The following is a 23046-nucleotide window of genomic DNA, read 5'->3' on the forward strand; positions in this document are numbered from 1 at the left end:
CGGCATGGGCTCCAAACCGAAAAGTCTGGTAAAAAGCACACCAGATTCACCTGTGTTAAGTGACCCTTAGATGGTCCATAATCTCCAAGTCTAAACTCTACAAGTAGATGTCATGTTCAAGCGGGTACCATTTCCAAGTTGCTCAGAGGTCTGAGGGCCAGAAGGGCTTGGGGAAGACAAGAAAGGGCCAGTGGTGGGAACTAAGGCTGGTCTCAGCTTCCACAAGGGCACCCCCTTCGGCATCAGGTGGTAGCAGGGAGCGCTCGGGACTACAAGGGCAGGGAGGGTTCCACTGGCCAGCCTGGCTTCTCTGAGGCAACGAGGACATCAGTTCTGGGGGCAGAGGCCCACAGAGCTGCTCCTCTGGGCTGGTCTCTGCGACACCTGGGCTGCCTTCTCAATAAGTTTGTTTTCAACCTTGGGAGGGCAGAGAGGTTCTAGATGAACGTGAACAGTCTGACGTGTGAGTCACAGTCTGTGCTGGGACTCACAGACCCAGGAGGAGGAGGGCCAGGCTGTCTCTTGCTAGCCTGGGCCCAGGGCCTGGACCTGGGCCTGGGCCTGAGCCTGGGCTGGCTGGCGGAGTTTCTTCAGCGGGGAAAACTGGTAGCACCATCTATGAGCCCACACCATGGACCTGAGACACAGGGTAGTTCCAGAACAGAACAGGAGCCACGGCCATTGGGAAACAGGTCAGCAACTGCATCAGACCTTGGACTGGGCTTTTTGTGTGTGATGCTGCCCCATCTACTGGTGCCAGGCAGAAGTGCCATTTCATGGGCTGGTTTCTCTTCCAACCGGGTAAGGGTAAGGCAGCGGTTGAATCAACTCACAGCCAATTCACAGCAGGTAAGAAACCTGGCCTCAGACCTGACATCGAGAGTCAGCCTTTGAGCTCACAGAAAGCATTCCAGGCCAGCTCTCTCCCACCTTATTTCTTACATCATGGTCCTCGCTCTCGGGTTTCCTCCCCCAACACCCCATGGAATGCCTGTTGGCTTCGGAGATAACAAATGACTAATCTAGGATCCTCGAAGTCATTCAATAAACCTTTGTTGTGAGTCTACGATGGTTGTGATGTAGTTGCTGGGGATACCATATGAAAGCAGACAGACAGGTCTTTGCCCTCATGGGATTTATATCCCACAGATAATACGCAAACAAATAATAAAATCTCAAACAGTGATAAGTCTCAACACACACAAAAATTCAGGGCTAGGAGCAGAAGGTGGCTAGTTGAGACCACATGGCCAGGAAAGGAGTCTCTGGGCAGTAATCTCAAGGAGATGGAGTCAGCCATGCAGGAACATTCTAGCCTGTGCTGATGAGTAAGGAGGTCACAAGGCACATGTGGCCATTGCACACATGAAGTACAGTTGGTCCAAACTGAAGTGTGATGCAGGTGTGAAACACATGTTGAATTTTTCAGACTTAGAAAAAATGAAAATGTCTCAATTGTCTCATAATAATTATATGTGGAATGATAATATTTGGGCTATGTTACGTTAAATATGCCATATTATTAAAATTAATTCTGCCTGTTCCCTTTTACCTATTTATTGTGGGTTCTAGAACACTCACAGCTATAGATCTGGAGAGCATTGTGCGAGGCTACCATGCAGGCCTGAAGGTGGGAATGAGCTCAGGGGGTTCAAGGACTCCCCAGCTTCAAAAATCCTACTGTGTGATGACGGCCTCTGGCCTTTCAGCCCTCCTCATTTCTAACTCCTATCTTATCAATTCTTTACCCTCCTCAAGACCTCCAGGATTGACATCAGCATCTGATACAGGCTGAACTCACCCACAGGCCACACCAGGAGCCCCTGGGCCAGTTTCTGGGTCCTTTAAATCAGAATCTCCACTGAAACACCTCTGTGGTTGAACACATCCTGAAGTTTGGGGAGCCCCCTGCCCTGACCCACCTCATATCTTCCACTACCGACTTTCCTAGCCTCTTATCCTTCCTTCTCCCCCTTTCCAGGCTCCCTCAAAGTGGAGGGGGAACCCTCAAGGAGAGTGTGCTAAGTGAGAGAAGCCAGACATAAAAGGTCACACATCATCGGAGTCCATTCATAGCAAGTGTAGGCATTAGGTGAATGCACAGTGACAGAACACAGGTGGGTGTTTGCCAGGGGCTGGAGAGAGGAAGGAACAGGGAACAGCTGCTTAGTGGATATGGGGCTTCCTTCTGGGGTGATGAAAATGTCTTGGAACTACATAGGAGTGGTGGCCATACAACATTGTGAACATTATTGTTTCGTTGTTGACCTCAAAATGGTTAATTCTATGGTATACGCACCTTATCTCGACATTTTTTCCAGAATGGAAGAAGGAGGCAGAGAGAGGTGAGAGCGATGTGATGTGAGGAGCCCACGCTCCCTTGTAGGCTTTGAAGGTGGAGGGAGGGGCCACATGCCAAAGAAGGCAGGCAGCCTCTAGAAACTGGAAAAGGTCAAGACAAATTTTCCCCCAGAGCGTCCACAAAGGGGACCCTGTGACACCCTGATTGCAGCCCACTGAGACCTGGGTTGGGCTTCTAACCCACAGAATTGTCAAGCTCCCGTTGACTTACACCAAGTGTATGGTCATCTGTTACAGAGGTCGTACTCCTCCCTGCCAGCTATCTCATCTCTTCTCCTAATTCCATTTCCTCCCCCACTCACCTCAGTGAGCACCCTCCATCCTCACCACCCTTCCAAAGCTGCCCACTCCCCAGCAGAGCCAAGTTCAGGACCTAGAGCTTCTTCAAGAAAACCAAGGCAGTAAGAGCAACGTCCATAGTGTGCTAACCCCAACTAACCCACTCGCTTAGCCACATCCATACCTTCTCCCACCCCTTTCCTCCAGGCACCCTGGGGCGCATGGGTGGCTCAGTCGTTTGAGCGACCAACTCTTGGCTTGAGCTCAGATTATGTTTTCAGGGTCGTGAGATGGAGCCCCACGTGGGGCTCCGTGCTCAGCACCGGGTCTGCTCAAGATTCTTTCCCCATCCCTCTCCCTTCCACGCTGCTGCTTATTCTGTTCTCAAATAAGTAAGTAAATAAATAAAATCTTTTTTAAAAAGAAGTCTCTTTTCCTTTTAACCTGTCACTCCCAAATCCACCCCCCCACACTGATACCAAGCCACAGATTTCACCTTATACCTCCTCCCACTATAACCACTTGGTGGGTTCCTACCAACACAAGTTGCAGCCTCAGCATCTCAGCAGAATACATGAGAATTTTCAGGTCTGGTACCTGCCTACCTCTCCAGCTTCATTCGCTGACTTCCACTGGCTGACCCCTTCTCTCTTTTAAAAAGCCAGCTCAGGCACCATCTTGTCGAGAAAAGGGGCCCAGGCCTCCCTAACTCCTTCTCCATGCTCCTTGTATCTCTACCTCTGCACTTGCCTTTTATAATGTTATTGTCTTTAACTCTGCCTCCCTCACTGGACTGTGAGCTCTTGGAGAGCAACAACTACACTGAATTCATCTTTCTGTCCTCAGCTCCTAGCACAATGCCTGCCACCAAATCAGTACTCGATAAACAGTGTACAATGAACGAACATTAACCCCGTGATTATTTTCACAGCAAGTGAACTATCACAAGCTCAGGCTGTCAGAACTGGCAGGGCTCTTCAGGACAATCTTTTTTGTTTTGTTTTGTTTAAGATTTTATTCCTCTATTTATTTGAGAGAGTGAGGGGAGGGAGAAGGACAAGCTGACCCTATGCTGAGCATGAAGCCTGACACAGTGCTCGATCCTACCCCCCTGAGATCAGAACTTGAGCTGAAATCAAGGGTCGGATGCTCAACCGACTGAGCCACCCAGGTAACTCCTTCAAGGACAATCTAGTCCCCCCTCTCCTGGCTTCACAGATGAGGACACTCAGGTCCAAAGAGTGCACATGCATGACTGTACCCATTATTCAGCAGCCAAGCCCAAATCAGGTAGGACCCACGTGGCCTGAATCTCCATTCAAGGCTTTCTCCTTCAGCTAAACATAAAGCCAGAGATTTTTAAATACACAAATATGCAGAGCACATTTCCTGCTCCCTCCTTCTATGAAGGGCTATATCTGGAGGGTGGGGGGCTCATGGCTTCATTTGGTTGAATAGGCAGACTCAGCCCTCATCAACCAAACACTTCCCCCCATAACCTAAACTGCCATTTGCCGGGTCCCTTAATGGAAATTCCCCTTGTTATTAGCTGTCGCTGCCACCAAAGAAGTCGGAGTCAAGCATGACTGTCATGGGATTTACACAGTGAGACTTTGGTCTCTCTAGCAGTCAAAATCACGTCCAGGTCCATGAGACTCTGGTGGCCCACTGGGCTCCTCTGCTCAGCCCAGTGACCCTTAATTTCTCTGGGGTTTTCACTTCAAAAACAATGAGCGTTGTAGCAGTTCTTATCTTACAGGAAATGGCATAAAGAAGGACCAATGAAATTAAATGTGCATGGTAAATGCTTGGAGGTTTTCACACTGAGAAAGGATATTATGCAACTTGTGTTTTCGTTTGTCTCTTGTTTCGGAACGTCTCTCTGGGCATGTTGACCTGGTGCATCTTTAGCGAGCCTATGCAAATGAGCTGGCAAAGTTACAACTATTCCATCACAAACGGTAAGGGCACTGGCCTCGCCCCACTAGGTGCTGGGGAGATGCTCAAGGTCTCACCTTGAAGGTTCTAATCCAGTATCCGTTGTTTCTGAAAGAACTTGAGGTACTTTCAGTATGCTGTAGGAGAGGAGATACAGGTACAAATAATGTGATCTGAGCTAACACAGGCTGAGCTGAACACAAAACACTGGCTCGGAGGGGAAAAACAATCTGCTCAGACATTGAAGACACTCATCAGGGAGGGGGAAGGCTTCACGCTCCACTGAAAGACAAGCAGGTTGCTATGGACAGAGACAGAGGAAAGGAATCCAGAGGGAGAAAATGGCCCATGTAGACAGTGGTTAGTGTTGAACACTAAACAACTAGGCCAAAAGCAGGGAACTCAAGCATACTGAGCACTTACTAGGTGTCAGACTCTGTGTTAAATGCTTTGGATCCTTCCAGATGTTTCATTCTCCTAAGAGTGTGGTGAGGTCCGTGATGTTCTCTTCACTAGAGGGAAAGGACTGAGGCTTGGAAGAGTTCAGAAACTGGCCTGAGATTGCCCAGCTCTCTGGGTGTGAGTCAGGTGAGGACCTGACCCTGGAGAGCCTTGAATGGCAGGTGGAGGCATTTCCCAAGCTGTGGTGAGTCACTAGGCATCTGAGCAGGGACTTGCTGTGATCAGAGCCATGGCTCAGACACCCCCATCCCCACCTGACTCACTGAGGGCCCCAGGTCCTGCCCCTCTCTGAGCCCTGTCCTCCCAGTGTGTTGAGTCGAGAAAATTCCCTTCTAGTCCTTAGTTGCAGGAGGCTGGTTTCCTAGGGCCGCCATAACAAATTACCATAAACAGGTGGCTTAAAACAACAGAAACTTTTTTCTCTCACAATTCTGGAGGCCAGAAGAAAGAAGCATTTTCCTTGCCTATTAGCTTCCAGCACTAGCCAGCAATTCCTGTACTCCCGAACTTAAGAATCTTTGTCTCTGTCCTCACAGTCCCTGTCCCCCACCCCCGTGCTTTCTCTGTGTGTGTCCAAATTTGTATCTTCTTATAAAAACACATTATTGCATTAGGACCCATCCTGATTCAGTATGACCTCCTCTTCACTTGATTACATCTGTAAAGACTTTCCAAATAAGGCCACATTCACAAGTATCTAGGGTTAGGACAATAATCTTTCTTCTTGAGATACACCATTCAACTCAAAACAGACGCCATGACAGGAAATTGCAGGAAAGAGAGAGGAAATTAACAAGTCAGACACCTACAAACTCCCGAAGTCACCCTGTGGCCCATGTTGGCCATGACGCCCCTCTTTTCACAGACCGCTGGCCTACAGTGTCTGCCGCCTAGACAGCACCCAGCCAGAAAAGCAAAGGCATGACAAAGAAATCAAAAGAAGCAAAACCTTGAGCCTTATGAGAGAGCCTTTCTCATCAGTGCCACCAGAGGCAGGAACCCGGTTGGTTTGTCCCCTCTGGAGTTGGAGGGAGGAGAAATCGTTAGCCCCTGCATGGTTAGCTTTAAAACACACAAAACCTAGCCCCTTAACATTTCACTTGTGATAACAGCATTTGTAACGAACGTTGACTGAATTTGCTAGATGGCGGTTCACGGTGCCCTCAGCCTTCCCAAGACAAGCACTGTGGGATGTCATCTTCTCCCCAGGCTATATGGTGAAGTCATGCCCTGCGATTGCCAGTCTGAGCACCCTTCCTGAGACCACCCTGTTATGTCAAATACTGGGGTGACATAGGGTAGTGAGAAGAGGAAGGGAACCTTCCAGGGTAAGAAGTCTGTTAAGCACCTTAGTGGTCATCTATTCCAGCCCCCACTTCGGAGCATGAACCTGCTTTAGAACATCCTGATGCTTGCTTGAATACCCCTGGTGGCAGGGAGCTCACTATCTTATAAAGCCGTCCACTCCATTTTTGAACCACTCTGATTATTCAAACAAATTAAACCTAAAATTGCCACTCTGTAGCTTCAACCCATTTGTTCTAGTTCTGGCTGCCTTGTGTCTACTCAAAGCAATCTTCTCTCCCTTCCCTGTAACAGTCCTTCACATAAATAGAAATGGCCCCCACATATCCTTGGAGTCCCCACTCCCAAGGCTAGTCATACTTCCTTCACCTTTTTCTCATTCCCTTACCATCCAAGTTGACATGCTAACACTTGTTAGCATATTAGAGTAATTTAAGGGGAGTGGTCGGAAGTCCATTCTGGTTGAGTAGGGTCTAACTGACAGTGTAGGTCATGGCTCCACCACTGACCTGAGCTATTTAACCTTGGTTGAGTCCCTCTACAGTGGTTGGCTGCAGGACTACCACTAAAATTTAAGCTCATAGGGGCAGGGTGTTTGTCCAATACTGAATCCCTGGGCCTAGCGATGAACAAGTGAATGAATGAATGAATGAATGAGGAAAACCTAGCACTTCCTAGCTGCAGTAATGACATCTACTCTCCTTTACTTTGCTTCACTTTATTGGGTCTCAATTTGTGCAACTAAACGTTCAGAAAAATAGGGGCGCCTGGTTGGCTCAGTTGGTTAAATGTCCGATTTTTTTATTTCGACTCAGTTTCTCATCTCAGGATTGTGAGATGGAGCCCCAAGTTAGGCTGTGCACTGAGTGTGGAGTCTGTTTAAGATTCTCTCTCTCCCTCTGCTACTTTCCCACCCCAGAAAAGAAAAACAAATGCATAAGGTGGGAATGAGAAGTTATTGTTTAATGGGTACAGGGAAAAAAGTTCCGAAAAATAAAAGTTCCCTTTCTCACTTGACTACTGTAAGGACAAAAATAATTTCAAAGTCATCTGTGAGTAGAAATCCCTGGCTATTCCACATAAAACTACAAGAGTTTTGGGGGTCCCCTGGGTGACTCAGTCACTTGAGTGTTTGACTCTTGATTTTGGCTTAGGTCATGATCTCAGGGTCATGGGATTGGGCCCCATGTTGTGTTCCATGCTTAGCAGTTTGCTTGTCTCTCTCCCTCTGCTCCTCCCCTGCTCTCGCTCTCTCTTTCTCTATCTCTCTCAAATAAATAAATAAATAAAATCTTAAAAAAGGAAACTACAAGAGTTTGGGAAAAATTCATAGGTTCTAATATAATATATATAGGCTCTTGTAGCCTTTATCACCAAAGCAAAAGGTATTTTACACTTTTCATTGCACACAGAATGACTTGCACCAGCAGGCAATCAATGTTTGTTTGAAGCGATTTAAGTTAGTCACTTACAAGAACCCAATTAAGGGCTGCTAAGAATCCACCCACTTTTTACAGGGATAAATTGAGAATGGCAGATGATCGAAGGGAGTTTTCCTTACTGACTGAATGACTGCAGACACTGCCAGACTTCCATTTTCACAACCCTCAGCCTCAGGCAAACAGCTTTACTGTCCCGATGGAACGAGGTGCTGTAGAGAATGGGTGAGAGGGAGGAGCAGGGCTGCAAGCTTGCCTTGGAACCAGGTTTCTGCCACTGACCTGTTTTTGGCCAAAGGGTAAAAAGAAAAAACGGAAACCCACCCACTCTCCCTTCTCCCTCCCCAGACAGATGTGGGGTCCAGGGAGGCACAGCAGTGTGGAGATGGTGAGCAGAAAGCCACTCCAAAATTTATTCCTGGGTGTGGGTGTCAGGGTTTGTAACTACATTTGTTTAGCCGAGGTAAGTCAAGGATTATGCAACAGTCAATGAGGAACACTCACTCTCTGTTGCTATTTGGAAGCTGGATATGAATCAATATCAACAGAACCTCCTCCAGAGGTCAGCTGTGCAGAGAATCTCGGCTTCAACAGAAGATCTCAGCTATGTGGGGAATCAGGAGGATCTGACCAGTTTTCCAAAATGGACCTGGTAGATGAGCATTTCCACTGTCGTGTCAAAGTGATGAGAGGAGTTTGGCTGGGTTGTGTTGTTCCCCAAAGTGTGTGGGTAGAATGGCTTCTACGGTGGGAGGGCAGGAACCTGGGCTGATTCGTCTTTGCAACACCTTCCACTTGGTCCGTAGCCAGCACTACCCTCACCACCACTATCACCACTACCAACTCAATGTCACTTTCCTCTCAATTTGGATCCCATAATCTTATCTCATCAGGACCCTCAATTGCCTTCCTCCTTTTTAATGAACCAGTCTCATAATCCCACATGTGGATTTTTACCTGCATCATCCAGTTGTTCGGGAAAGAAACTGTTCAGCTGTGAAAATTGGTACACCATGAACTACGAGGCAATGATCCTTCAGCATTATCTTATTTGCTACTTCTGCAGGACAGGGATTATTCTTACCCCAATAAATAAACAAGAAAACTGAGGCTCAGATAGTTCTTTTTCCACAGTGAGAGATTTGAGAAATGTCTTGAGGGAACTATTAGAATTATTTTTGTCTTACTTATTTGTCAGGTAAGAATAATTGCTGCTATTGTGATCTTACAATGTCAGTGTCTGTCTGACTCTCTGCTAGTCTCGATTAAATTTTCACTTTATTTGGTTAAGATTTTTTGGAGCCTGTAGATAATGACAATAGAACCCCAAAGTGCTTGCTCTCTCTAAATCTCTGGAGATGACAAAATCTGGAAAAGGAAACGAGGGTGCAATCCCAAGTACCTGACTAAGCTCTAGGAATGAGATGGCAGGCTGCTCTCTCACCTACTGTTGTAAAATCCATGCAATCTTACTTTATGAATTAAGCCTTACTTTTTAAAAAAGATTTTATTTATTTATTTGACAGAGATCACAAGTAGGCAGAGAGGCAGGCAGAGAGAGAGGAGGGGAAGCAGGGAGCCAGATGCGGGGCTCAAACCCAGAACCCTGGGATCATGACCTGAGCCAAAAGCAGAGGCTTTAACCCACTGAGCCACCCAGGTGCCCCAGAGGTAAGCTTTCTTTTTAACCACTCAGCTTCAAGAGAATTCCAGGAACTGTCAATTTACTCTCTTCCATGGATCCTTCCCATATCTTACCATGGAGATTATGCAGTATTTAAAGATACACCATTTCTATGTTAGGAAATGGGAGGGAAACACATTCTGATTCATTCCTTCACTGATCTGCGGTCACTGACTTCCGGAAGCTTTGCCAACTACTACATTGCTTTTCAGCAATCCCCTGGCTGTTTCCCGAAGTTCACTCCAACTCAGTTAAGAGTTAGCTCATGGTGGGCTGGGCAAGGAATCCAGAGATGGTGGGTGATATGGTCCCAGCAGGTCATGCCCCTAATTCGCTGTGGTTGACCTTTTAGCCAGTCCAGTGCCTTCCCCTACACCGAAGGGAGTGGACTCCTCTTGCTACCCAAACCGTGGTGGCCCTTGGGCCAGCGCATTTGCATCGGCGTCACCCGGACACTTGTTAGAAGTGCAGATCTGCATTTTGACGCCATTCCACGGAGGATTCACAGGCATGACCAAGTCGGAGAAGCACTGGGTTCTGAAACGCACGCTAACAACCCTCATGCTTCCCTTTTCCCAGCAACATAACGAGATGACTGATGAGATCTGGGGTTTGATACCTGACGCCATACAAATTCCATCCATGGCGTGAGCAAGCTTCTTCCTCTCTGAAGCGGTGACACTGCGGTGGTTCTCACGATGTAAGCAAAACGCGCAGCACCCCACAACCCTCACCCAGCCTTCCATCTGCCCGTCGTTGGGCCATGAACGATGGAGTGGGCCCCAAAAGCCCAGGTCGCAGAGCGAGCCGGCTCCCTGTTTTCACTTTAATAATAGGAAATGTTAGTGCAATTCTAAGTGGAGTTGTTGTTGTTTAAATAAAGCATTTAAGTCATCCGGTTGGCTTTCCTTGCAACCTTGCCAAGCTCTGGAAACATTCCTGACGCTTCCTTTCTGAGCTCCCATCCGGGCCGGGATTTTTCTCCCCGGTTCACAGCTAGGAAAGACTAAGTAAACAAAAACTATTTAGATTCTGGGCTTGACGGCGTTGGGGCCACACCTCGTGGCGCAGGCGAAAACCAGCGCCAGCCTGCGACGGCACTTGGCGCGGCAGAAACGTCCTTCACCCGTGTCTCCGCCCTTTAGTGACAAAAGCAGCTGGGAGGCGGGGCTAAGACGCGGAGTACGCTCGGCCATGTTTTTCAGGTCTCCTCGTTCCTCACCGGACGTTAAAGATCGACGCACGAATCTGGAAGGTACCATTATTTTTGATTCAATCATTCTATCCGAATTTGAGATATTCGTAGACATAGCTATAGAAATTAAGTCCCTTGGACATTTTCATATTTATATTCCGTATCGGTGGCAAGGAGAGGTATACGAAGGGTAGCTTGGAGTAAGTCATTCCGCCTTCTTTTCAACTCGGGCCTCCGCTACTTGGGCTCGCTTATACGTCACTTCCGGGGACCGAGCTCTTGATACCGGAAAACGCGCGTGCGGTGCCGGGAGCGTTTTTGCCCGCGCTGTGCTGCCATGGGCCGGCGGAGAGCGGCGGGTCCCGAGACCCTCGGCCGGGCCCTTATCCGCCAGAAGACTCAGCGAAGCCGTAACCCCCGTCACGGCGACGTCTGGGTAAGACAGAGCTTATCGTGTTTCGTGGCCTTTTTTTCTAGCTATGAGAGTTTGGATGCTGCGAAGCCTCGGGGTCGGAAGTCACAGGAAAACTTTGTAGGGAAAACGGCGCCTCAGGAGGGCTCGGAGAGAGGAGTGTGTGTAAGTTCCCCCCCGGCGGATAAGCAGGCCCAGGGCCCCGAGGTGGAGGCGGGAAAGGACGGCTAGTGTGATGATGAGGCTGTTGGGAGAGCTTGAAGCGCTGTGAATGTAGGGAGCGTCTGATAGTTGCGGAGCAGAAGACACGTAAAAGCTACTTCTTTTGGTATTGTCCAAAGGACTCCTCCTGGAGCGGCCGGTTGCCCCCAGAAATACGAAATAACTCGGATGCTTGCTGCATCCTTTTTATTCCCTAACGGTGTCGGTGGACGAGGAGCCCTGCATCTCCAGACTGTGGTGAGCCGGCCCCGGACTTCCCTGGACCTACGGATGAACACAGTTTCAGGATCCTAGAAAAATGGATGACGTAGTCTGATGCTTGCTTTTCGGACATACCCCCTAGGTGTTTGAGATTCACTGTGCTGTGTGCGCGCCACTGTAATACCATCTGATGTCCCGCCATTGTGTACCCAGAGTAAAGGCAGACGGGGCTCTTCCGTAGTCGTCAGGTCCAGGTGACTCTAGACACTAGATATCATTAGATCGTTTAGTTGATTTGGAGGGAACTTGTTACAGTCTGACCTTTAGGAAGTGGGAGGAAGATTGAATACGAATTCTTAAGAATTGGATTTTGATTCTTCCTCTGATTTTTTTTTTTTGTGGCCTTGAACCCACCACTTGCTCTTTTAACCTTCGGGTTTTTTATTTATTTGTACCTGTAATGAGCATGTAGATAGAATAGTGTTGATCAAGCTCTGGATTGCACCTGGAAATCAGTTAAGTAGGTTCCAACTAGTGGTTTTTTAACCCAACAGGATAGAACTCAAAATATCAGAGTGTATCATATGCAATAAGGTAACTTCGTTTCAGCATTTCCCCCCCCCCCCCCGCATATTTTACTGCTTGGCACAGAATTGTACCATTTTGTGTATCACAGCATTTGAGTCACTGTGTAATCTGTATTTTTTACTGTGGGTCTCCATAAAAATTTTCAATTATGTCTGCCAGGATCAAAGAGTCTAGATTCAGATTTTCTCTCTACCATTTATTAGCAGAATCTATAGACAAATTATTTTTATCTATTTGAAACTGTTTTCTTGTCAGCAAAATAGAGTTACAGTAAAATTTATTTCAAAAGGTTTGAAAATTAAATGAAATAATGAAGAGAACTTGCCTGTCGTATCTAAATGTTTACACTACTTAAATGTTAACTGGTATTAGCTTTGACTGTAAAGGGGCTGACACCACCCTCACGACCACGAACAGTTCCTTGGGAGGTTAGAGTTTGTTCAGATGTCAGAAGCAGAAGAGAACAGCTGTATTATTACCCTGTGTTTTATTCATAGCTACACACAAGTGAGCTCAATGATGGCTACGATTGGGGTCGTCTTAATCTTCAGTCAGTGACTGAACAAAGCTCCCTGGATGATTTCCTTGCGACTGCAGAACTTGCAGGAACAGAGTTTGTAGCTGGTAAGTTGTTTATTCCCAAGTACATAAGACACACTGGTCATTCTTCCAGCTTTGCTGACTAGATGCAGATTTGTCTACTTGGAAGTATTTTGTGGACCCTACTAAACTCATAAATGGGTAGTCTTTAACCCAAAGCCAGATATCCCAGAAGAGTGTAGGAAGGTCTGTCTAATCAAGTAGAATCAAGCTGTGATATTCAGAATGTACCACAGTTTTAAAATTAAACTCTTAAAAAACCTTCAGATTATACATTGTATCGAGTTCAAGAAACTCGGTCTTTGTAGAAAAATGACCAATCAGCATTGTGGCGGGCAGTACCAGAATTTTCCAGAAAATGTTTTCTGATACCATTGTTAGAAGCCAGCTCCCCGGGTCTGCTGTTGTTATGTAGGCAGTTTGAATTGTATTTTAAAGCACTTGTTGACACACTGTAGTGAATTTTCCATGCATGTAATTTGTTTTAATCACTGCTCTCCCATGTTTTTCTGTATGTCTTCTGAGCACTAAGAAAAGTACCTGGCACAGGTAGCATTATAAACTATTTCTGTTGCTCTTTTGTTGTAAACCTTATTGTGCTGTTCAGTGAATTCATTCATTTATTTAAATGTTCTTATTGGGCTCCAGCTGCTCTCAGGAATTGTACTGGCTACTGAGAGTACAGTGTTGAATAAGATAACTTTGTTTCTGCAGAATTTTGTTTTAGGGGCTATGAAGTCTGTAGCAAACAGTGGGATCATAAAAGATGTAGTTAGTATTCATTCTGTCTGAAGGACGGCTAGGGCCAAGCAAGGAAAGCTTTACGCTGGGACTGAGTCTCAAAGGATGAGTAGGTGTTAAGACAGGTGAGGTGACACAGGACGACGTATCCAGGCAGGTGGAGGACTCAAGCTAGTATGTGAGCAGTAGCTTACCTTATTCAGAAAATGGTTGTAAGTTGGCCTTGCGGATACTTGAAGTACACAGGGACAAGATGTGATGCACAAACAGTAGGGGGTGGTCAAGGGCTAGAGCCTGAGAGAATAAGGGCTTTAAAGGAATTTTTTGACAGGTTTAAGCAGGTGTCAAACATGATTTTAGATTTCATTGTTTTGAAGGATCACTGATGGGTTTTGAGGAGGAATGACCAGTTACATTAGTCCAGCAAGAGAACTAGGCCAGACTGAAATAGTAATGATGGAAGAATGGCACAAAGAATCAGAACAAGATTAATAGGGAGATGGAACAAACCAGATGTTGTAGAAAGGCATGGAGTAAGTGCAAAAGAGTGAGGAGCGGTAGAGCCAGCATTGGAAGAGAGAGAAAAGGGCATAGAAAGAGAGGAAGGTGAGGAAGTAGAGTTCGTGAGCATATTGTATTCTTTTTGAGATGGTTGACTATGGCAGGGAGAAGTGCATGTGTGCATGCGAGCTTATCTGTGTAATCCAGGTTAATACCAGCAGGTGGTAGGCTCTGGGGTAAGAGCCAGCAGAGAGGGAGAGGTTGAAAATACAACATTTGGTTTCACAGTATCAAAAACGTAAAGTGCATATTTTATGACCTGGTGTTTCCACAATATCTACACTAGATCAGTGGTTCTCAGGTGTTAGCATCAGAATTACCTAGAAAGCAGATTCCTGGGCCCCTTCTCTGGAGATTGAATAGGTATGGGTTGAGCCTGAGAATTTGCATTTCTGACAAGTTCCCAGATAATGCTGTATTTAAACAGTGAATACTTGGAAACAACCTAAGTGTTCAATAGGTGGGAAAATGGATAAACCGTGGCATAGACATGCTATGGAATACTATGTGGCAGGTAAAAGGAATGAGATAAATGTGTGGATACTTAAGTGAAGGATGTCCATGTCCTGTTACCATATGAAAAGACCAAGTTGTGGAGTAGTACACATGGTATGGTACCATTTGCATTAAGAAAATAATCTGACTGGGTCACCTGGGTGGCTCAGTCAGTTAAGCATCTGACTCTTGATTTTGGCTCAGGGCCTTGTGATCAGGCCTCACGTCAGGTCCTGCATCGGGGTGTCTGCTCAAGATTCTCTCCCCCCTCCTCCAAAAAAAAGTAAAAGGAAATAATCTGACCAATCTGTATATCTATGTGTATATTAGGAAATAACTTAGAGGCCTTCTCATTTAATCAGTAATCTCCAGGGAGAGAACTGAGATTGCAGGGGTGGGCAGAAGAAGGTTGGGGGTGGGTCAAAGAGAATGTTTGCCTTTATGGTTGAATTTTTTTAAAAGGAGAGTTTATGGGGGCACCTGGGTAGCTCAGTGGGTCAAGCCTCTGCCCTAGGCTCAGGTCATGATATCAGGGTCCTGGGATCGAGTCCCGCATCAGGCTCTCTGCTTGGCAGGGAGCCTGCTTCCTCCTGTCTCTCTGACTGCCTCTCTGCCTACTTGTGATATCTGTCAAATAAATAAATAAAATCTTAAAAAAAAAATAAAAGGAGAGTTTATGAATTATGTAGTTAAAAATTTTTTAATTTTTAGAAACGAGGGGAAATAGAGTTTAATGAGGAAATGGAACAAAGTCTGAGTCTGGAAGGAGATGGGAATAGAATGGGGTCAAAAGGAAGCTGAAGATTGGTGCACACATTAAGAAATGTGTAGATGAGGGACGCCTGGGTGGCTCAGTTGGTTAAGCAGCTGCCTTCAGCTCAGGTCATGATCCCAGCGTCCTGGGATCGAGTCCCACATCGGGCTCCTTGCTCCGCAGGGAGCCTGCTTCTCCCTCTGACTCTGCCTTCCACTCTGTCTGCCTGTGCTCGCTCTCACTCTCTCTCTCTCTCTCTCTCTCTTACAAATAAATAAATAAATAATCTTTAAAAAAAAAAAAAAAGAAATGTGTAGATGAGAAGGTAAAATGGTGGGTATCTAATAGTTTCAATTTTTCTATTAAGGTAGAAGATCATCTGAAGGGAATGTAGTTAGAGTTCAGGGAATGGAAGAACCAAGAATATAGAGAGATTGTCTTCCTTCTAGGTCAAGTCCTAGGACTTACCTAATGTTGAGCCCATAACATTTGTAATGACACTGAATTGTCATGTAATTAATATATATTTTACGTATCTTTGGAATCTCTGTAATGATAAGAATGTCCTTCTGTATGCTAGTAAGATAGTTGGTGCTTGAGGAATCTCAGGATAGCTTCAGGATGAGGGTTGGTCTCTAGACAGACCTAGTTGGTAATTAGAGGATTGAAATTTTTCGGCACTACCAAGTTAATCACAAAGGTAATTTAATCAATCATGCCTACACAGTGAAACCTTCATAAACCTTTCAAAAATCCATTAAAACCTCATTGTTTCATACCTTCTCATCCTTTCCCTTAGTAATGCAGAGGTGATAGAATTCTGTTTCAGTTTTCTACAGTCTGAAGATCCTACTGGACATACAGAGATAGGGGTTCTTAATCTGGAAACTACATATTTCACTTGTCTGTGTGAACCCTGCAAACTGCATGCCAAATTTGTGTGTGTGTGTGTGTGTGCGCGCGCGCGTGCTTGTGCATGTGAGAGAGAGAAAATGCGTGTTTTTGGATGGGTCAGTGGTTTTTAAATAAATTTTTATATGGGCCCCTGGCCTAACCAAGGAGGGCAGAATAATAAGAAATGCTAAATGTTCTTTGGGAACTCTACTTTTAAAAGATGACACAGGTAGTACTCTTTATTTTCAGCAAATAAGTAAGCATGATGTTGCGCTGTTTTGTCTTCACCCCTGGTTCCAATAACTGGAGCTTCTAAAACCCTTCCTGAGTTGGGGGTGAGAGGAGTGTCTTTTGTTATTCATTATAATCCCCTTACAGCCATTCCAGAGTTTATGTTCATGGGGTGACTTGTGGACCCTAGGTAGCTTCTGCAGGGGGCTCTTTGCACAAGGAACCAAACCTGTTATTAGAGGCTTGGAGTTCTGAAGACTTCAGTAGAGGTGCTAGAATTGAGCTTGCCACTGGTAACCAGTGATTAAATCAGTCGTGCCTGTGCAATAAAGCCTCCATAAAAGCCCATTCAGAGACTTGGCCTCTGAAGTGCAACAGTTTTGGGGGACTACGCCTTTAAACCTTTGGAGGCTCATACAACTCTTGATAGTGTCAGAATATAATGGAATTGTAGGACATCCAGTTGTTGTCCGGAGAGCTTGAGAGCTCATTCCTGGTGTGGGAAAAGACACATTGGGTGTCAGGAGTATTCTGAGTAAATAGAGTTCAGAGCCAAGAGGCTGCATTATCGTGCTACTTGGCGCAGCCCTCAGAGTAATGCTGCTGAAATGAGAACGAGAATGGATAGTTGGCTTTCTGAGGGTTGGGAGATGAGGCAGTGGGTGCAGTGGTAAGGAACTTTGATGTTTAGTTGGAGACTGGTTGTACTATATGGTTTTGGCCAAATAGGAAAAGAAATGAATCTGTGAGCCGGACGAGGGACTAGGAGAAAAGGAAAGACTCAAGGGGCTAGAGGCATGTAGAGATTAGACAAAGCAGGGTAGGAACATCAGCTGGGAGATCACCCTTGGAAGGAGGAATTCTGTGAAAGAATTACCAGATACGGGGCTTGAGGCGTGTGTTTTTTGACTCTTGGTTGAGGATGCATGAATGAAAATAGTGGTTGGATGGACTGGACTAGGCAGATGGAGTTCCTAGATGGTGTTGATGGTCTGACAAGGGTAGCAGACTAATCTGCTTAAAGATCAAGAGAAACATTGCTGAAGATGTTCTGTTATCTTTGAATAGGACCTTCCCTTAGCCATTAGGTAAGAAGCTTAACTGGCTTCTCTCAGTGAGTCACCTGCCCATGGAGACTAGGTGGCTGTGTGTGAAATAGAGACCCAGAGCCCTAGAGCAGAGAGCTCTGTAGTTTGTACATGGACATGGCTTTTTTTTTATTATTATTATTATTCCTTTGAATTGTTATATAGTAGTAATTGTGAATTGGGTATTCATCATAAAACATCCTACATAAATGATGGCTGTGTGATAGTTCACCAGTTATAGTTCACCAGTTTTAACTGGAGTGAGTCTCCTTGCTGAATCTTTACTTCCCGACCCCCTCCCATTGGGTGATAATTATTCCCCATAAGTAAAATGAGATGGGTTGTACTCAATCTTTGCAGTCCCTTCCCACTCCTACGGTTTCTCTTTCCTTGAAATGCATTCAGTATATGGAGTTTTATAAAATGAGTATTTGAAAAAAATGATTGGCTTTTTGAAAACTTTAGTAAAGATTTTTCTCTTTCATTCCTTTTTTGGTAGATAACTTCACTTGGAAATTATTTATCCAAGGCTGGAGGTATCTACATCAAGAAAGCTCAAATTCTGTTTTAGATGCTATATTTTTTCATTTTAAGGTAATGACTAATACCACTCAATAGATTGCCACTTTAGTTACAATATTTAATTTTCTTCTCTAAACAGAGAAGCTTAATATCAAGTTTGTGCATCCTGAGGCTAGAACTGGACTGCTGTCTTTTGAGGAGAGCCAGAGAATTAAGAAACTCCACGAAGAAAACAAACAGTTCTTGAGTGTGCCACGGAGGTGAGTTGAGCAGAAATGTAGGACATTACAAGGCATCCTAAGTATAAAATTTTTCATTTGATGTTCTCTCTTTTCCTGTTTCCTTTTATCACTGCCATTATTAAATCCAAATCCCCTGTTTTATTTTGGTAATTCACATGGAATTATTTTTCCTCTGTGATTGTTTCAGACCAAAGTGGGACAAAAACACTAGTCCAGAAGAACTCAAACAGGCAGAGAAAGATAACTTTCTAGAATGGAGACGTCAACTTGTCCGGTGAGTGTTGGAATATAGAAAGATTGGTCTTGAAATTCTGAGCCTAGCATTTTGGTGTGTTTGTATTGGTCTTTGCATTTTGAAGGCCTGATTCTTTTAAAAAGGAAATGGTAGATTTCTTCTTTCAAGTGCAAATTCTGTGTGTGACCAGCGTTATACTGGGTACATGTGCATCTTTGCATAAAGATGATAAATTGATTACTCCACTCCATTCCTGGCCTTCGTTCCCTCATACTCTTCTCTAGCCATTAGTCACCCTGGAGTTGATCACTGCTCTCTTAAGCATTCTTCCAGAAGGAGGTGTGTGGGAGAAATTTCATTTTGAATGTCTAGGGCTTAAATAAAGTATAAAATTTCAAGTTTGATTTTCATTTGGCTTAGCAGAAATTAATAACAGTTTGATAGTTAATAATTGTGATGCAGTAAATATGAGTGTTTCTACTATTTGAAACCTTCGATTATAATCTGGCAAAGATAAAAACTTTTCATTCTAAAGCCAGGCTAGAAGAGGAACAAAAATTGCTGTTGACTCCATTTGAAAGAAATTTGGACTTTTGGCGCCAGCTCTGGAGGGTGATTGAGAGAAGGTAAGTTACCATTTTCCTTTTGTGTAACTAAGACATTAATGGTATTAGATTAGATTCAGATGTTGGTAAACGCTCATAGACCCCGGAAGCAGGGGTGCTCAGGGATTAAACTATGCAAATGGCTATTGAGAATTATTATAAAAACTGAAAGTGTAATGCTGTATTTCTTTCAAGTATAGATTTTTTTTTAATTAGGTAAACATGTTGATAAGCGTGTGAGAATGGTGAATGTTTTCTGTAAGATGAGTTCTGAAGTACCTACAGTTATTTCAACAAATGTCTGTTGATTCCTATTGGAAATATGGGTGTGAAAGAGGTAGATGTCTGCTTGCAAAGAGAAAATATGTTGTGGGGGGGGATCAGGGACACAGGAATGAAGTGCAGTCTTTGTACTCAGATGATCAGTACATGGTAAATCCAGAGTGTGATTCCTGCTATGTTACAGATAGAAAGACAGTGGGCCGAGTTATAACAGAGGAAGGAGCACCTGGTAAGGATTGTGGGACTCAAGGAGTGATTTGTTTTAATTGGAATTAGTAGTGATGGTTGCACAACTTTGCAAATATACTAAATACTACTGAATCATAAACTTTTTTTTTTTAAAGATTTTATTTATTTATTTGACAGAGATCACAAGTAGGCAGAGAGGAGAGAGTGAGAGAGTGGGAAAAGCAGGCTACCTTCTGAGCAGAGAGCCTCATGTGGGGCTCCATCCCAGGACCCTGGGATCATGACTTGAGCCACTGAGCCACCCAGGCACCCCTGAATCGTAAACTTTTAAAAGGTTTAAATTTGGGGCGCCCAAATCTCTCTGCCTGCCTCTCTGACTACTTGTGATCTCTCTCTGTCAAATAAATAAATGAAATCTTTTTTCAAAATAAATAAAATAAAAGGGTTAATTTTATGATGTATGGATTATATCTCTTTTTTTTTTTTTTTTTTTTTTTTTTTTTAAAGTCACTTGCATACCTTCCCCATCCTGCTCCTGCAAGGGCAGAGAGAAGGCTGTTGGGCTGGAATATAAGGGTGTCAGGGTAACAAGGCAAATCTCTAAAGAGTCTAGAAAGTAGAAGCTTGCTGCTGATTCCCAGACTCTGTGCAGGCCCCTTTGATTCAGTTAGGCTTGAACGAGGCTCGGGAAGACCCACTGATCTCCTGGGGAACTTTTGTGGAGTACAGTGGATCTCTTCTTTACGACCTCTTGAGCAGTTAAAGATGTGTACTGCTGCTTCCAAAGAAAAATGGTAACAAGGTTTAACATATGGAAACTTGGCCTTGGAATGCCCCCATCTTCGTATTTAACAGTATTGTTTTGTTTTTCTGCTTGTTTTTTTGATTTTAGGTTTTCTCCTACTTCCTACATTGCCTGACTTTACTCCCTATTCCTTTTTTTTTTAATTTATTCTGGTTTCTGACTTTTATGTAAGAGGCTTTCCTCAGGTATCAAGTGACCTTTTTAAAGATGTTTATTTATTTATTTGGGCGATAGAGAGAGAGAGCACAAGCGGTGGGAGGAGCAGGGAGGAGGGTAGGGCAGGGGGAGAGGGAGAAGCAGGCTCCCCACTGAGCAGGGAGCCCAAGACAGGGCTTGATCCCAGAACCCTGGGATCATGTGTGACCTGAGCTGAAAACAGATGTTTAATCGACTGAGCCACCCAGCCAGTGTGATTATATTTAGGAATGAATTCTTAGGGCACCTATGGGGGGCTCAGTGAGTTAAGCGTCTGCTTCAGGCTCAGGTCATAATCTCAGGGTTCTGGGATCAAGTTCTGCATCAGGCTTCTTGCTCAGCAGGGAGCCTGCTTCTCACTCTGCCTTGCGCTCCCGCTGCTTGTGCTCTCTCTTGCTCACTCTGTCTGACAAATAAAATATTTTTTAAAAAAAAGAAGAAGCAGCAGAAGCATTATAAACGTGATTGACAAGACTACCTGTTTGGTTGGAATTTGCCGACTGTGGACTTCACTGTATAGGACCAAGTAGGGGTCAATTTTATTCTGTTGGAATACCCCTAAGATGTTAGGATTTGTAGGGTTTTTCCCTAGAGCCAGTCAGTTTCTTACAGAGAATGGTCTCCTGCCAAGAGCATGGCTAAACGTGGTGGGTGTTAGGATGCAAAGAAGTTGTACATTTTCACTATTTGGTACATAGACTTGTTTAATCCCCTCTTCTTCTGTATGGCACCTTTTTCCCACCTTCTGTGCTTGAGGTCCCAAGTCTTCAGCTTCTCAGGTTCATTTTCTCCATAATAGACCCTAGCCTTTTGCCACTGGGATAGGAGATTGAGGAGCTATAGTTGCCTGCCTCGAAGGCACAGGGAAGCAGACCTAAGAGCTCCTCATTCAGATTGATTACAGTTCTACACTTCACCCTTGCCTAGAGACCTTGCATCGGACACTTCTTACCTGCTCCCTCAGGGCTGAGGAATATGAACAGGCTACCATATACCATATACCCAGGAATATGACTGGGCTACCATGTCTCAATTGCTGCTGTTCTTTCTCTTTGTCCTAATAAGCTTCAAATTTTACTTTCATTCTTAGAGGTTTTGAGAGGGAAGCATATGTGTTCATTCTTTCACACTTGACAGAATGGCCCTTTACCCATGTTTTATGTCTCTCAATAAGCACCTGGTTTCCTGAGAGGGAGCTTGTTGTACTTGTTGAAATTCCTCACTTCAGTTATTTTACAATGTTACTTGCTCTGTTACTTTCATTATGAGGTATTTCTTTTTTTATAAAAGAGCATGTTTGTAACTTGCGGTATATGGTTTTTATCACATGGAAGTGGTTCTGATTGACATAGAAATATTATTGAAGTGACTACTGCCACATTTTTTAACAGGAAATATTTATTGATGTGTTTGGTACAACAGATGCCTCCTGTTTGGTAACAGGCTAGCTAAGCCATCTGCCTCTTTAATTTCAAGCGTAGTTATTGGAAAAGATTTGATGTATACCCTGTCACTGAAATGCAGGAAGCTGCTGGGACACAGAGGGCAGAACTCTGTATTCAGGAAGATAAGGCACTATTGTACTGCGGAAGCCTTTCCTGGTACACGATCAGCACTTTGCTCTGCAGCCTCAGGCAGCACATGAAGCAAGCGGTCTGAAGTTTGTCTTCTCTTTCTGGTGTCTGCTTGTTTGCGGGTAGACCTGATGTTGGTGGACCTTGCAGTTTTAGTTTATTAGACTCTGTCCATGTTTTGCACTCATTGTTGCATTTACTGTTAAATCCTCACAGTTTGAAAGTGGTAGGTAATACCTTAAAGAAGAAATACTGGGACCCACTTAATTAGAGAACTTAACAATTTGTCATTAATTAGCAAGTCTATGAGTTATTGGAATCACAATATTATGCTGGAAATTTATTCAGAAAGAAAATGTACTTGGATTCTTAAAGCCCTGCCTTAAATGGTAAGTTTGATTTAATACATTTCCTCCGTGTCCAGTCTAGTTGCATAAACATTACCTCAGAACAGGCTAACCAGACTCGGCTTTTTAGGAGACCGCTGTGAGCATGCCTGCAGCTTATTTCCTTCTGGTGGCAGCTGGCCACTAGCGCATCTTTCCTAGCCATGGAGGCAGAATGAAAGGAGGATCCTCCCAGAGCAGTGGGAGATTTATTCTCAAAGCGCTTGGCTACTCTAGTCCCCAATGCATTTGTGAGGGCTCTGAGGAGCTTGCTGTTGGCTACAGAAAGTTTTCTTGTTGCTGCATCTTCTGTGTGATGCAGAAGTTGGACTCCTTGGTCCTGCTTCAGTGTGCCATTTGATATTTTTCCCGTTTTGTATTTTAGCCATTTAAATGCCGTGGTGTTGGGGCGCCTGGGTGGCTCAGTGGGTTAAGCCTCTGCCTTTGGCTTAGGTCATGATCCCAGGGGCCTGGGATCGAGTCCCGCATTGGGCTCTCTGCTCAGCAGGGAGCCTGCTTCTCCTCATCTCTCTCTCTGTCTGTCTCTCTGCCTATTTGTGG

General features: G+C 44.7%; 1 protein-coding gene across 2 annotated transcripts in view; it reads left to right on the plus strand.

The window, feature by feature from the left end:
• Positions 1-10954: 10954 nt before the first annotated feature.
• The window catches only part of LSG1 (large 60S subunit nuclear export GTPase 1), a 32417-nt gene continuing 20325 nt past the window's right edge, over positions 10955-23046 (plus strand). For both annotated transcript variants that reach the window (XM_059391255.1, XM_059391256.1), the window contains exons 1-5: positions 10955-11099; positions 12584-12710; positions 18112-18232; positions 18402-18488; positions 18989-19075. In XM_059391255.1, the coding sequence (XP_059247238.1) occupies positions 11001-11099; positions 12584-12710; positions 18112-18232; positions 18402-18488; positions 18989-19075 (521 nt within the window). In that variant the 5' untranslated portion in view covers positions 10955-11000. The remainder of the gene's footprint in view (positions 11100-12583; positions 12711-18111; positions 18233-18401; positions 18489-18988; positions 19076-23046) is intronic.

Source organism: Mustela nigripes, chromosome 2, assembly GCF_022355385.1.
Source record: "Mustela nigripes isolate SB6536 chromosome 2, MUSNIG.SB6536, whole genome shotgun sequence".
Classification (NCBI taxonomy): domain Eukaryota; kingdom Metazoa; phylum Chordata; class Mammalia; order Carnivora; family Mustelidae; genus Mustela; species Mustela nigripes.